Genomic DNA, 13466 nt, shown 5'->3' with positions numbered 1-13466 from the left:
TGCAAGGCACAAAAGGACTCATGTTAACGTATAGAAGATCTGACACCCTAGAGATAGAAGGGTATTCAGATGCAGATTTTGCGGGAGACATAGATGATCGGAAGTCAACGTCCGGTTATGTTTTTATTCTCGCAGGGGGAGCTATATCGTGCAAAAGCTCCAAGCAAAGTGTCACTCCATCATCAATGATGTATGCAGAATTTATTGCATATTATGAGGCCTCGGGGCAGGTTGAATGGTTAAAGAAATTCATACCTGGTTTAAGAGTGGTAGACAACACTAAAAGACCACTCAGAATGTACTGCGACAATGAACCAGTAGTGTTCTATGCTCACAACAATACGTCAAGTGGTGCTGCCAAACACATTGACATAAAATTTTATGTTGTGAAAGAGAAAATCCAGGATCACTCCATTAGTCTTGAGCATATAAGCACAAAGAAAATTCTTGCATATCCGCTCATAAAAGGCTTACCACCTATCATGTTCAGTGAACACGTAGCCGGCATGGGTTTAAGGGAAAGCCTGTGATTCTTGGACCATATAGGACCCAAAAGCTAAAGAATTTGTTTCAATATAGTGAAGTGTATGGTAGCTGTTGAATCTATCGGCAATTGACTGTGACGATGAGACATGCTATATGCGCAAATCTGTGATGGAACGAGTAAAGTTAAAAGTGTTAATGACAAAATGCAAAGTTAAAAGTATAAAGTGAGATCAAGGGGGGATGTTAGGATTGATCTCGGATCGAACTTAGCCCAACGGCAGAGCCCGACTCGGACCTCCCCACGCACCCTGATTGGGGGCACCCAACCCTTCACTGGTTAGTGGACCTCTGTCGCCCAGCGCAATAATAAATAGGGGTGGGGGCCGGAGCGCTAGGCACTAGGTTCGTCGCAGCCGCCAGTTCCCCACCTACAGAAACCCTAAGCCGATCTTGAGGGTACGCTGGAGCGGCGGGAAGCTTCACCGCCGCCGCCATCGTCGTCTCTGGTGACACGACACCGGTGCCACCATCCTCGACTACGCCGCCACACCCTCGACGCCACTGCACCGCTCGTCGCCGCCCTAGAGCAGATCTGCATCAACGAAACAGAGATGGCCGGCTCGAGCGGCAAAGGTCCTCTATTCCCTCTCTCTGTCTATTTATTTATAGATCTAGGACCTATTGTACTCAGAACAAAGGAAAGATGAAAATCCCACTTGGTTGTGCATTGTATCGATCCTAAAGATCTATCAAGCTCCTCAAGGACGACCAGTGGTGGCAGCTGCTTCTTTTGATCGGGATGAGGAGGAGGTGGAGGGGACGGCCGGGAAGCAGCAGCGAGGTACAGGTGGAGGTGGCAGCTGGGATTCTTTTGACGGTCACCTTGACTGCTCGCTACTTGAGCCCATGTGAACAAATCCGGATATAGCCCACAGTTACAACTCAGTTAGAGATCGAATAGTTACAATCCTATCCAACACCGTACCAAATTGCTAGGCAGCTCGAGCCCAAATCAAATAAATTCGTTAACAGTATGGCCAATGAGCACCCAGCCCAAATAAGCTCAAAGCAAAATCCAAACTATTAAAACTATTGTTGGTGTTGCTTCGCTAACAATTGTCGCGAGTGAAGCTTCTTCCTTGAGAGCAGGTCCAACTTCAGTAACTTCGCTGGCCAAGGTGCTCAGCTAATATGATGGGTGACAACCTTATGCTGGATGCCTCTCACGAGATCAATGTAAGGAACGAAATGTCATGAGGATTCAGCTTTGTTAGTGAAGATGGAAGATTACGAGATGAAAGCAAGTGAAGCGTGACGCGCAAAGGTCTTCGGATGACCGAACAAATAATTCAGCCCTATCACAGGTCGTGATTCATGAGCATGCTTTTGTGCATGTGTGACGACAGATTTTCGTGATCAATACAAATTTGAGACAAGAGACCATTAATAAGTGCCGCTACACATCGAGATTAAGCTAAACCCTATCGGCAAGGTGGAATTAGCTAAAATCCCCCACCTCAGTCGTCCCATCACTCCCACCTAATAAGAGGCCCGGTGACTCCGCGCGAGTGAAGCTTCTTCCTTGAGAGCAGGTCCAACTTCAGTAACTTCGCTGGCCAAGGTGCTCAGCTAATATGATGGGTGACAACCTTATGCTGGATGCCTCTCACGAGATCAATGTAAGGAACGAAATGTCATGAGGATTCAGCTTTGTTAGTGAAGATGGAAGATTACGAGATGAAAGCAAGTGAAACGTGACGCGCAAAGGTCTTCGGATGACCGAACAAATAATTCAGCCCCTATCACAGGTCGTGATTCATGAGCATGCTTTGTGCATGGAATTAGCTAAAATCCCCCACCTCAGTCGTCCCATCACTCCCACCTAATAAGAGGCCCGGTGACTCCGTCCAGCGCTGCGCAAGCAGTTAGGAAACAACATGATGTGGCCTCCATCTCTTGTGGGAAGAACACAATCACACAATACAGGCATCCAGCGGCGACTTGATACTTGATTATATTGTGCCGAGCGCTTCCTTAATCTTGGTATATATCATCGATGACTTCGTCAGTAGAGGCCGGCGCCGGCGTGGCTGTTGTTGGTCTTGCCGTCGTCGACGACGACCTCGGTCATGGCGACCTGGTTTGCCTTGCGCCTGCGCGCCTCGATGATCTCCTGGGTGGACTTGTAGTAGATGGCGTAGAGGACCACCTGCGCCACCGCGAACAGAACGCCCAGCCCGTTGGGGATCTGCACGAAGCAGATGATTATTAAGAGCTAATTCAGTACGCAGGGAATTCAGACGTCAATGTCCCTATCTAATCGCTAGTATGTTCAGCTGACCCTAAGTAATTGTGTGTTAATTCAAGTTGAGTGATTGCTGAGAGCACAAACTGATGTTGGGCGTAGAACACATAGTGAAATGATCAGTAGCTTACTGTGATGTAGAGGTCGAATTTGATGAGGGCGTAGGCAGTCCAGCAGATGCCGTTCACCAGAGAAGCTAGGGACAGGAATAGGGGCATGTACTCCACGCTCTTCGTCTGGATCACCATTTTCTGATCCATACAGAAGGTGAACACACACAGGAAAACAAACATTAGCATGGTAATTGGATGAGGGATCAATGAAAAAAGTATATAACAACAGATAAATAAAAGTCAAAAGTCTTCACAGAAACCGTGCCAGTGAATGAAAGCAAAAGTGATCGAAAGAACCCAAGAAAACAAAACGAAAAACCAATGGAGAAAATAGCCAAAAAAAAAGGAGCAGACAATTGATTAACCGACAGAACCAAACACTGGTGTGTGCACATGTATTTTATTCCCCCAACAAAGTGGATCGAATAAAAGCAAAAATAATCCGCCCTTCTTTTCCTATGGGGCCTTTCCTATGCTTATTCTTCCCCTTCCAACTGCAGTAGCAATCAGTAGAAAAAAAAAATCTCCTGATGCCGACAGCCACCTACAATACTAGTAGTACCAGTGGCACATACCATGACGGAGAGCGGGGCCGCGTACATGCCGGTGCCGAAGAGGACGCAGAGGATGCCGACGATCATGGACCTGCGCTCGTGCGTGTGCGCCAGGCTGAGCACTAGAACGGCGACGGCGCAGACGAAGGCGACCTCGGCGGCGAGGAGGAGGACGACCTTGCGGCGAGCGGGTCCCGTGGAGTAGAGAAGGAAGAGCGTGACGTAGGTGAGCTCGATGGCCATGCCGGTGCCGTTGATGGTGATGACGAGCATGCTGTGGGGGTGGACAAGCGGTAGGCCGTACAGCACCCACATCATGCAGTTGAGGAGCGTTGCCACGTACGGCACCGGCGAGTACTGCTCCACCGACCCCTTCTTCCAGATGCGGATGAACGTCGGACTGTACGTGTCACGTATAGTTTTGTATTAATGTGTACGTATATGTAGTATATATACGAGTATTTGTAATACTTTCATCAGCTATACATAAAAATATTGTACCCATAATAATTCAGGATAGCACTATCATTTCTACTTTTAAATTTATTTTGTTATCAAGTATCAAGAAATGAATGAATTGATTCTTACACTGGGGAGAGGAAGAGCACCAGAGCAGTCCCATTGCCTGCGAGATAGACAGAACGAAAGAGAAACCAAAGATCAATATACAGAAGATCACCAACTGGATCGTAGCAAATTATGAACAAGCATAAGAAACAAAATGGTCATAGCTCTCCAGGAAATAAACCCGGGGGAACAAGCCTTGAATTGGCAGGGATCAAAAGCTTGTGATGCGACGGGGACATGTGTAAAGCTTTGCTAAAACACAAACGAAGAGAAAAGGGATGGATGAAAAATAAACGAGCTGAGGAAGGTGGGGGCGTGCGGAAGGAAGCAAGGAAGTAGCATGAAAAGAGCCCCACACCCCACATGACCAGCTAGTGCCATCTATCACAGGCAGGCTCCACAGCACTTCTGCTGCATGTTGCAGCTGCTCCTCTGCGTACATGCGTTCGTGCAGAGGTAGCGACGGCGTAGCCAGCGGGCGGCGGTGGCGGCGACTCACCGATGACGCCAATGGCCGTGCGGATGGTGTCCGGGGAGATCATGGCCGCTAGCTAGTGCTCAGCTCGACAACTTCAGAGAATTGTTCGCTAGCTAGCGATCACTAGTGATAAGCCCGGATGGGAAGCCGGAAGAAACGAATGAGCTGAGCTGAAGCTCTAGGTGCTCAACTTCTTGGTGAGTGAATGAGTGATGAGCGAGGGAACGAGGCCAGCTTATATAGAGGAGGTGGCTTCCCTGGCTTCGCGTGGCAGGAGCCACGGTCGTGGACGCTGGGCCCACTCTCACCTCCATCTCTATCTCTATCTGACATTCTGACTGCCTCTCCCTCTCCCATCTAGTGCTTTATATCTGTTCTCTCTCTCATACACCCACAAGCGTGCCCTTTTTTGTTGTCCTATCTCTCTCGGTCTAACAACATGTGGACCCATCCCAGAGAAATAAAATGGATCTCTGCCCAGGCGGCCAAGCGTTTTATTTCAAATTCTTCTTTTGTCTTTTAAATTAGGTCCAGCGTCACAGCGCCCAAACCGTGTGTCATCTCTGTTGAGTCTTCAAGAAGGAGATGGTCAGGTGAAACCTGTAGCTTTTCATCTATATATAGAGAGGTACCTCTAATTATCACTTCGAAGAGATATCAATTATGGGTCTCTAGATACCAAATTCGAAGTTAAATTTTAATAACTACGTTGAACCTTTTTCAAATAAAAATCGTAAGATACTAACACCACCAAGTCGGCTCATGTAACTATACGTTCATTGCGTGCTCGTGTGACAATGCATTTCTATGTCAACAACGGGAGTGAAATAAACAAGACTCCATTTACTTCCGGTTCTTAGAACCGGGTACCATTGACCACTCTCTCATAACATAGTACTGATTCAATTTCCTATTATTAAGGGCTGGGATCACAAATCGGGACTAAAGCCATATTATGTTCTGTTGCAATTAGGGATGCAAGTGAATGACCCTTAGATGCACCTCCAACGCTTCTTAAATTAAATATTTGTACTACTCCAAAATGGATCCATTTTGGAGAAGTAGTAGAAATATTTAAACTAGAGATGCATCTAAGGATCACCCATTTACGCCCTTGTAATATCAGGTGTAGATATACTTCCGTCTTAACTTTGGCTACGTGTGCATCATCGTGCTTAATGATCCTCTCGTGATCTTTTGCTATATGATACATCAACATCCCCATGCATGCATGACGAAACCAGTAAAATGATCGGCACATATTCCAAAGGCGGCATACATACACACACCTTGACTTGACACGCACGATCAAACAGTATTGCCGGGGACGCTACCGCCAGATACCGGCCGGAGTGCCGTAGAGAATATTGGTTTATCATCGCTCGTTAACCCTACAAGCCCATCATACACCTGGTAGGCTGGTAGGCACCACTTGCAGTATCATGCATGTTATCCATCCAAAGCTAGCTCTAGCAGGCTAGCAGCTAGCTTTAGGGCTTGTATGGCTCCGGGACTTTTTTCAAAAGTCCCTATCACATCAAAAGGAATCTTACTATTTTATAGTATTAAATAAAATCTGTTTATAAATGTTTTTTGACAGCTGAGTGCTTTTTCGCGAGACGAATCTAATGAGCCTAATTAATCGATGATTAGCTACAGTGATGCTACAGTAACCATTCGCTAATCATAGATTAAGATACCTCATTAGATTCGTCTCGCAGTTTAGCCCCAGAGTTCTGCAGTTAGTTTTATAATTAACATTTATTTAATACTTCTAAATACTAAAAAGTTCCAGGGACTTAAAAAAAGTCCCTGGAACCAAACAACACCTTATTGTTCGAGAAAACACGATGCGGCGAGGCCCTATACAAGGTAGATGACCAACACGGCCGCCGGCCGGCCGCGTCAACGATCCCGGCTGCAGGTCGGCAACTGGAGCTAGTCTGCAATGGAGGAAAGAGTAGCTAGTGTGTTACTACCAGCTAGCTAGCTAGGCTATTCATGGTTGGATATGGCTTGAACTGTCTCACGTTGGGTTGGGGCCGGGGTCCCCGCGCTTCGAGAACGTATATACTTTCAGGGTCGCCATCTGCCAGTGGTATGAGACCAGCATGTATACGTATACGTATTCATATACGTATCAAATGGTGCCATTTTTAGCTATGAATAAACCTACGTATACGTGCGTATATGATGATGGTGTGCAGATAGACTGAGGGACCGAAACTGGCGAACAGAGGGGGGGTGAATGGGAGCCGATCAAAATTTCTTCCGAAATCTGAAACGTCGGCCTATGTCCCAAAATCACCGTAAGCCCTCGGACCTATGTCAGCGAGAATAGCTATGGACAAGCTATCTCGAAGCAGAAGACCCAGGTCGCAGCGCGGAAGCAAAAGAGCCAACACGATGCAAATCGCAAAACTGAACTGCAGAGACCGGTCAGACCGGTTGCACAGACCGGTCAGACCGGTCGGGCTGGGAAATTCAAACTGCAGACCAGTCAGACCTGTTGCATAGACCGGTCAGACCGGTCGCTCCCAGACAGCCCGCCAACAAAGCTCCAAATGTCAAATCTCGAGCAAACGAAGTCCAAATCCAACGAAACTTGGAGGAAAGCTTCGCATCTACCCCATGAACATATTCCCAAAAGATCTTTCCCAAAAGATTCACGGATCGAGAGAAATCGAGGAAAGATCAAAGAGAATTGGGGTTTTCTCAAGAACACAAAATCGCCAATTCGTGAGAACTCTCGATTCCAGTAGGTTTAGCACTCGGCTAGAAGGATTAGAATCGTCACAAAGAGTCCATCAAACCACGAATTCAAGGGTTGGTCTCCTCCAAACAAGAAACACACCAAAAGATGAGAATTAAACCCAAAACGCAAGAGAGAAGGGGAGGATGAGATGCTCAGCACACACAAGTGAATTTCAAACAAATTTCATCCACTAATCTCAAAGGAATTCACCTATACAAAGGCTAGAGCCATCCGCCCGTCATCCACCCACTAGATTGAACAGAATAGCTATAATCTAAACTCTCTTTGCGTTGGAGTCCTTGGCCCTAACCTAGAGCAGAGGCTGGGAGAAGAAAAAACCCAGAGAAAACAAAAGACTCAAGAGACTCACCCACCCACGGGCTGGTGGGGGGTATTTATACCCGGCTGCTGCGGTCAGACCGGTCCAGGGGACCGGTCAGACCGGTCGGGTCTGCAGCAGCCCGCTGTACACCCTCGATCGACAGCGGAGCTTCTTTCTTCGACTCGAAGTTTTTGCTGCGATGCCGCCACGTCGACAAAGTACCGGTCCGCAGTTTTGGAGGGTCCGCGAAACCCGGGTAGGTGGCCGGTTTTGAGAAAACCGCCAAAACCTCACGCGCGGGAAGATTCCTGCCTCCACGCCGTGGCCCTAGACGCCGTTCCTGCCTCGGCCTTCTGACGGCCCTAGACGCCACCCGACGCCCGTCACCTCCTCGCCCGCAGCGAGGCCCTAGACGTCGTCGACGCCCGTCGCCTCCGCCAGTCCCGAGACCGACGCCCGTCACCTCCACGACTTGGCGTCTTCAACCGCCGTCCGCCTCCTTGGTTTTGTGGCGCAAACCAAGAAACCCGCCTTCCGTCGCCGCTTGCGCCCTCGATCCAGGAGTGGACGCCGCAGCTGTCACCCGGTCAGAGCTCCGGTCCCGGCTGCCCTTCACTGCCGTCCACCGCACGGTCCATCGGCCACAGCACCTCCACGGCAGCTCCACGCCGACATTCGACGCCCGTGTACCTGCAATCCAAAGACCAAGCGCACGATCACACCGCACGGTTGACAATTCACTCATCACAAGCAGAATAGAGTACTCTCGTTCCTCATAGACCTCATGTACTTCAGGCGTCCCTAGCTTGCCTGCAGACCCTACTCGAACTTGGTTCGGGTCGTATCGTACCAAGATGCATGCAACCTCATCAATCTATGAGATAAAGAGGTAAATAAGGTAGGTTACCATGCGCACCTGCTGTTATCAAGAGGACAGTTTATTTGAAGAGAAAGAGAGTGAGGTATATCCGCTGCCAACTTCAAAACAAAGAAACAAATAATCCACTCTTAATTTGGCTAATTTCCACTAATTTTTTTTATGTGATTAATGGAAGAATTAACTTGTTGCATTCAATTGGTCCTCGGATTCTCTGATTTTACTGCCTTAATGGGTCAAATACCCAATAAATCTAGCCCTTATGTACTCAACATTTCTTTTACAAACATATGAAAAACAAATTCTGCATGCATAGTTACTACTCACTTTGTTTCAAATTATAGATTTATAGGTCATTTTTTTAGAAAAGGGATTTACCCAGCTTTTATAGAAAGCAATAACAGTGTACAAGATTCACTGGGGTTGCCATTTTACAATAAAAAAAACACAACTTCAAGACATTGCCTGCAAACATAGCAAGGCAAGAGCTAACACAAAAGACACAAAATTAACAAAAAGAGTCTTCAGTTGGTCGCCGTCTTATTTCTTCCAGAAAGATCTCCATCCATCCCCTTACTTGTTCTGCCCAATCTTCGATCTTAGTTTGATCACCCTCTCGCAGTAGCACCCTCCATTTCTGCAAAAGAGGCATTCGTTTTAAACAGCAGATCAGCTGGGTTACGTGGAAACAGGCCCTCAATCGCTCGTTAATTTATTACGTGAGGTCCACAAAAGCCCAGGTCCTTTTGATTTTATTTAAATATGATTTATAGGTCATTTTGATTTTGTTTTAAATTATGGATTTATATTTGAGGTTCTGGACATATAATTTTTAACATGTATCTAGACATATAGCAGGTATCTAAGTGAATAATAAAATTTATGTGTCTAGCCAATAACCAAGAAACGTAAGCTTGGATCTAAAACTGTGGATTGTATCTTTCTAGGTTATGCTATTCACAGCGTTGGGTATAGATTTTTAATAGTGAAATCTGGAGTACCTGACATGCATGTTGGTACTATAATGGAGTCCAGATATGCTACATTTTTTGAAAACATTTTTCCCATGAGAGATGAAACAAGTTCATCTAGGCAAGAGTTCATCGAGGATGATGGCTCTGCTGAGCCGATAGAACACAATGAACATACACTTGTAGAAAATCCTGAGGAGGATAACAATGATGCTCCGAAAAAGAGCAAGAGACAAAGGACTGTAAAGTCTTTTGGTGATGATTTCATTGTATACCTCATAGATGATATACCCAGAACCATTGAAGAGGCATATTCATCTCCTGATGCTGACTATTGGAAGGAAGCAGTAAGGAGTGAGATGGATTCTATTATGTCTAATGGAACCTGGGAGGTCGTTGAACGTCCTTATGGATGTAAACCGGTTGGATGCAAGTGGGTGTTCAAGAAAAAGCTTAGGCCAGATGGTACTATTGAAAAGTACAAGGCTAGGCTTGTGGCCAAGGGTTATACCCAAAAAGAAGGAGAAGATTTCTTTGTCACTTATTCACCAGTTGCCCGATTGACCACAATTCGAGTGTTACTTTCCCTGGCAGCCTCTTATGGTCTTCTCGTTCATCAGATGGACGTTAAGACGGCTTTCCTCAATGGAGAGTTAGATAGTAGATCTATATGGATCAGCCGGATGGGTTTGTATCAAAGGATCAAGAAGGAATGGTTTGTAAGTTGTTAAAATCTTTATATGGTCTCAAGCAAGCGCCTAAGCAGTGGCATGAAAAGTTTGATAGAACTTTGACCTCTGCCGGCTTTGTTGTGAACGAAGCTGACAGATGTGTGTACTATCGCTATGGTGGGGCTGAAGGTGTGATTTTGTGCTTGTATGTGGATGACATACTGATCTTTGGCACTAGCCTTAATGTGATTAAGGAAGTCAAAGAGTTTTTATCTCAAAATTTTGAGATGAAGGATCTGGGAGAAGCTGATGTTATCCTTAATATAAAACTGGTAAAAGAGATCAATGGTGGGGTGATTCTTACACAGTATCACTATGTGGAGAAGGTGTTAAGTCGCTTTGGTTATAGCGACTATAAACCTGTCTCAACACCATATGATGCCAGTTTAATTCTTAGAAAGAACAAAAGGATAATGCGAGATCAGCTGAGATATTCTCAGATCATTGGTTCATTAATGTATTTAGCAAGCGCTACAAGACCTGACATCTCGTTTGCTGTAAGCAAACTGAGCCGGTTTGTTTCAAACCCGGGAGATGATCATTGGAAGGCTCTTGAAAGAGTAATGTGCTATCTGAAGGGGGCAATGAACTACGGAATTCACTACACCGGGTACCCAAGGGTACTAGAAGGGTACAGTCATTCAAATTGGATTTCTGATGCTGATGAGATAAAGGCCACAAGTGGATATGTGTTTACACTTGGTGGTGGAGCTGTTTCCTGGAAGTCTTGCAAGCAGACCATCTTAACGAGGTCAACAAAGGAAGCAGAACTCACAGCATTAGATACCGCCACTGTTGAGGCTGAGTGGCTTCGTGAGCTCCTTATGGACTTGCCGATAGTTGAAAAACCGTTACCGGCAATCCTAATGAACTGTGACAATCAAACGGTAATTGTCAAGGTGAATAGTTCAAAGGATAACATGAAGTCATCTAGACATGTGAAAAGGCGGTTGAAATCTGTCAGAAAATTGAGAAACTCCGGAGTTATAGCCCTGGACTATGTTCAGACGGCTAAAAATCTGGCAGATCAGTTTACAAAGGGTCTTTCACGAAATGTGATAGACAATGCATCTATGGAATTGGGCTTGAGACCCACGTGAGTCATTCTATAGTGGAAACCTGTCCTATGTGATCGGAGATCCCGTGAATTAGGATGATGAAACAAACTAAAGTCTGACTGTGAGAAGAGAACCTTTGTGAAAAGGGCTCATTCCGTGTATAAGGTGCATTTCTCTTCTAATCTATATGGCAGGTTGGTCTATACCTTAATGTGTGCCAGGTGGTTTCTTTTAAACAAATGAGTTGTTTTCTTGAAACAAAGATGTTGTCCTACAGAACATCTGAAAGGAACACACCTATATGAGTTTGACCACTGGTCATGGTCTATGAAAATTGGGTATTCTCTAGAAACTCATGAAGGGCCTGGAGTATGACTTATAAGCTCCAAACCGCGGGGATGCTTTTGCAGCCTAGTACCAGTGTAGGGCTCTGGTCAAACTTGTTTGCACAAAACTGGCAATTCAAGGCATAGTCCATTGCACAGTTGTGAATAAGTGTAGCCTTTGTCCTAGATGGAAGTTCAACTTAACAGTCTCTGTCGAATACTGGTATATGAATGAGGGAATGAGGGTATTTCTAGTGTGGCTTGAATTTCTTGGTGGGGATTGTTGGAGTAATGGGCTTGGCCCATTACTTCTAAAACATTAAGAGAATTTAAAGCCCACTATTAATGCTAGGGAATCAATGTTTAATTCCGTACCGGGAATTGAGGAGGATCTCAACCGACTTAAAACGTGGACTTCGTGTACACCACTTGTGAAGCCGGTAAGAGGAGGACGGTGAACCACGCGCGCGCGCGCTCGCTCGCCTCGCCGAGCCGGGCCGGGCCGGGCCGTGGCCGAGGCGAGGCGAGGCGCGGCGCGGCGCGGCCGGCCGGGCGGTGCGGTGCGCGTGCACGGCCGGACGTGACGTGCAGGTGCCGGTGCGGTGCGACGTGATGTGCTGAGATGAGAAGGATGTTTTGGAGTAAAGAGTATTAAAACAGAGGGTTAATGTCGTCACTAATGACCGGACATTGAAGGCTCTTTACGACGTTCAGGTTCGTTGAACCTGAGGCACATTAACTGCCGCTCATCAAAGCCATTCATGATGTCCGGGTTCGTTGAACCTGAGGCATATCGTGCCTATATAAACCAGCACCCTCTCCTCTCATCCTCACTCATCTCAAGCACTCATCCAGGTACTCCTCTTCAGGAGACCTCTCCCTTCTCCCTCAGCTGCTTTCTGCCTTCCCCACCGCTAGCACTGCGCGCACAGGTCTAGCGAGAGCAGGGCCTCCGGAACCTCTGCTCGCTGAAGGTCCTGCACGGGACGCGGGCAATTAGGTTTTTGGGAAGCGTCTTGACGCGACTGCTCGCTCCCTGAACGACTCCTTCGTCTACTTCCCGGCGTAACCGTTCGTGGGACTGCACTGCGAACATCTTCCTGCATCGACATAGTTCGGCTACTTCGAGCAAGACCAGTCGAATAGCATGTCTATTCCAGCTGGTAACGGCGCAACCGGTGCCTCCGGCACTGGTCCCGCCTTGGGGTACTTACTAAACCTACTCTGGTTTAATTCTTTGTTCATGCTTATTAGTGAGAATAACATGAACACATGCACATATCTTGTACACACATTATCGCTCATCTATATCATGAAATTGATATTAATATTTGGAATTAAAATATACCGAAAATTGCCTAGATATCTAACATCATTGACCAAATTCCTCACTTTCTATCAAGTATTCTTATACAGAAAAAAAAAACTACAAGAATTAGCCAAAGAAACTTATCCATTGTTCCAAAGCAGGCTTCTGTTTGGCACGTACTCTGCATAAGCAAAGCGAGCTCTGTTCGAAAGAAGGTTCGACATCCAACAACTGAAGGCTGAGTTCCTTGAAAGATCAGATTATTCCTTGTGGTCCAAATTGTCCAATAAACCAGAATAATGAGACTCATAAAAACTGAAGTGTTGAGTTGTGACTTAAGGCCATCCATGATGTCAAAAAACTGAATTTGAGAGTATCAGTTGGACTTGCAGGAGGCTCCAACAATTGAGTGCTAATGGACATTGGAAAAAAGAGATGTTCCATTGTTTCCTCAGTACTATTGTTACAGACTTCACACCTATAGGATGGTAACACCATGTTTTCCTCCGAAGAATGTTCCTAGTGCTCAACCTATCTTTCAGTAGGAGCCAGAAAAAAATCTTGTGCTTGTATTTTTTGGATTTCTTTCTTTCTTTTTTTGCTAACTTGTAAAA

At 46.1% G+C, this 13466-nt stretch overlaps 1 protein-coding gene across 1 annotated transcript; it reads right to left on the bottom strand.

Annotated features, from left to right (window-relative positions):
• Positions 1-1798: 1798 nt before the first annotated feature.
• Positions 1799-4860, bottom strand: LOC120655626 (bidirectional sugar transporter SWEET4). Its single transcript, XM_039933542.1, has 6 exons — positions 4525-4860; positions 4047-4083; positions 3480-3858; positions 2923-3042; positions 2369-2734; positions 1799-2025 (listed from the first exon to the last, which is right to left on the bottom strand). The coding sequence occupies exons 1-5, from the start codon at positions 4565-4567 to the stop codon at positions 2552-2554; spliced, it is 762 nt and encodes a 253-aa protein (XP_039789476.1). The 5' UTR covers positions 4568-4860; the 3' UTR covers positions 1799-2025; positions 2369-2551.
• Positions 4861-13466: the final 8606 nt, after the last annotated feature.

The sequence above is a fragment of the Panicum virgatum genome, chromosome 1N, assembly GCF_016808335.1.
Source record: "Panicum virgatum strain AP13 chromosome 1N, P.virgatum_v5, whole genome shotgun sequence".
Classification (NCBI taxonomy): Eukaryota; Viridiplantae; Streptophyta; class Magnoliopsida; order Poales; family Poaceae; genus Panicum; species Panicum virgatum.
The sequence above is the reverse complement of the archived record's forward strand: the minus strand, read 5'-3'. Positions and strand labels throughout refer to the sequence as shown.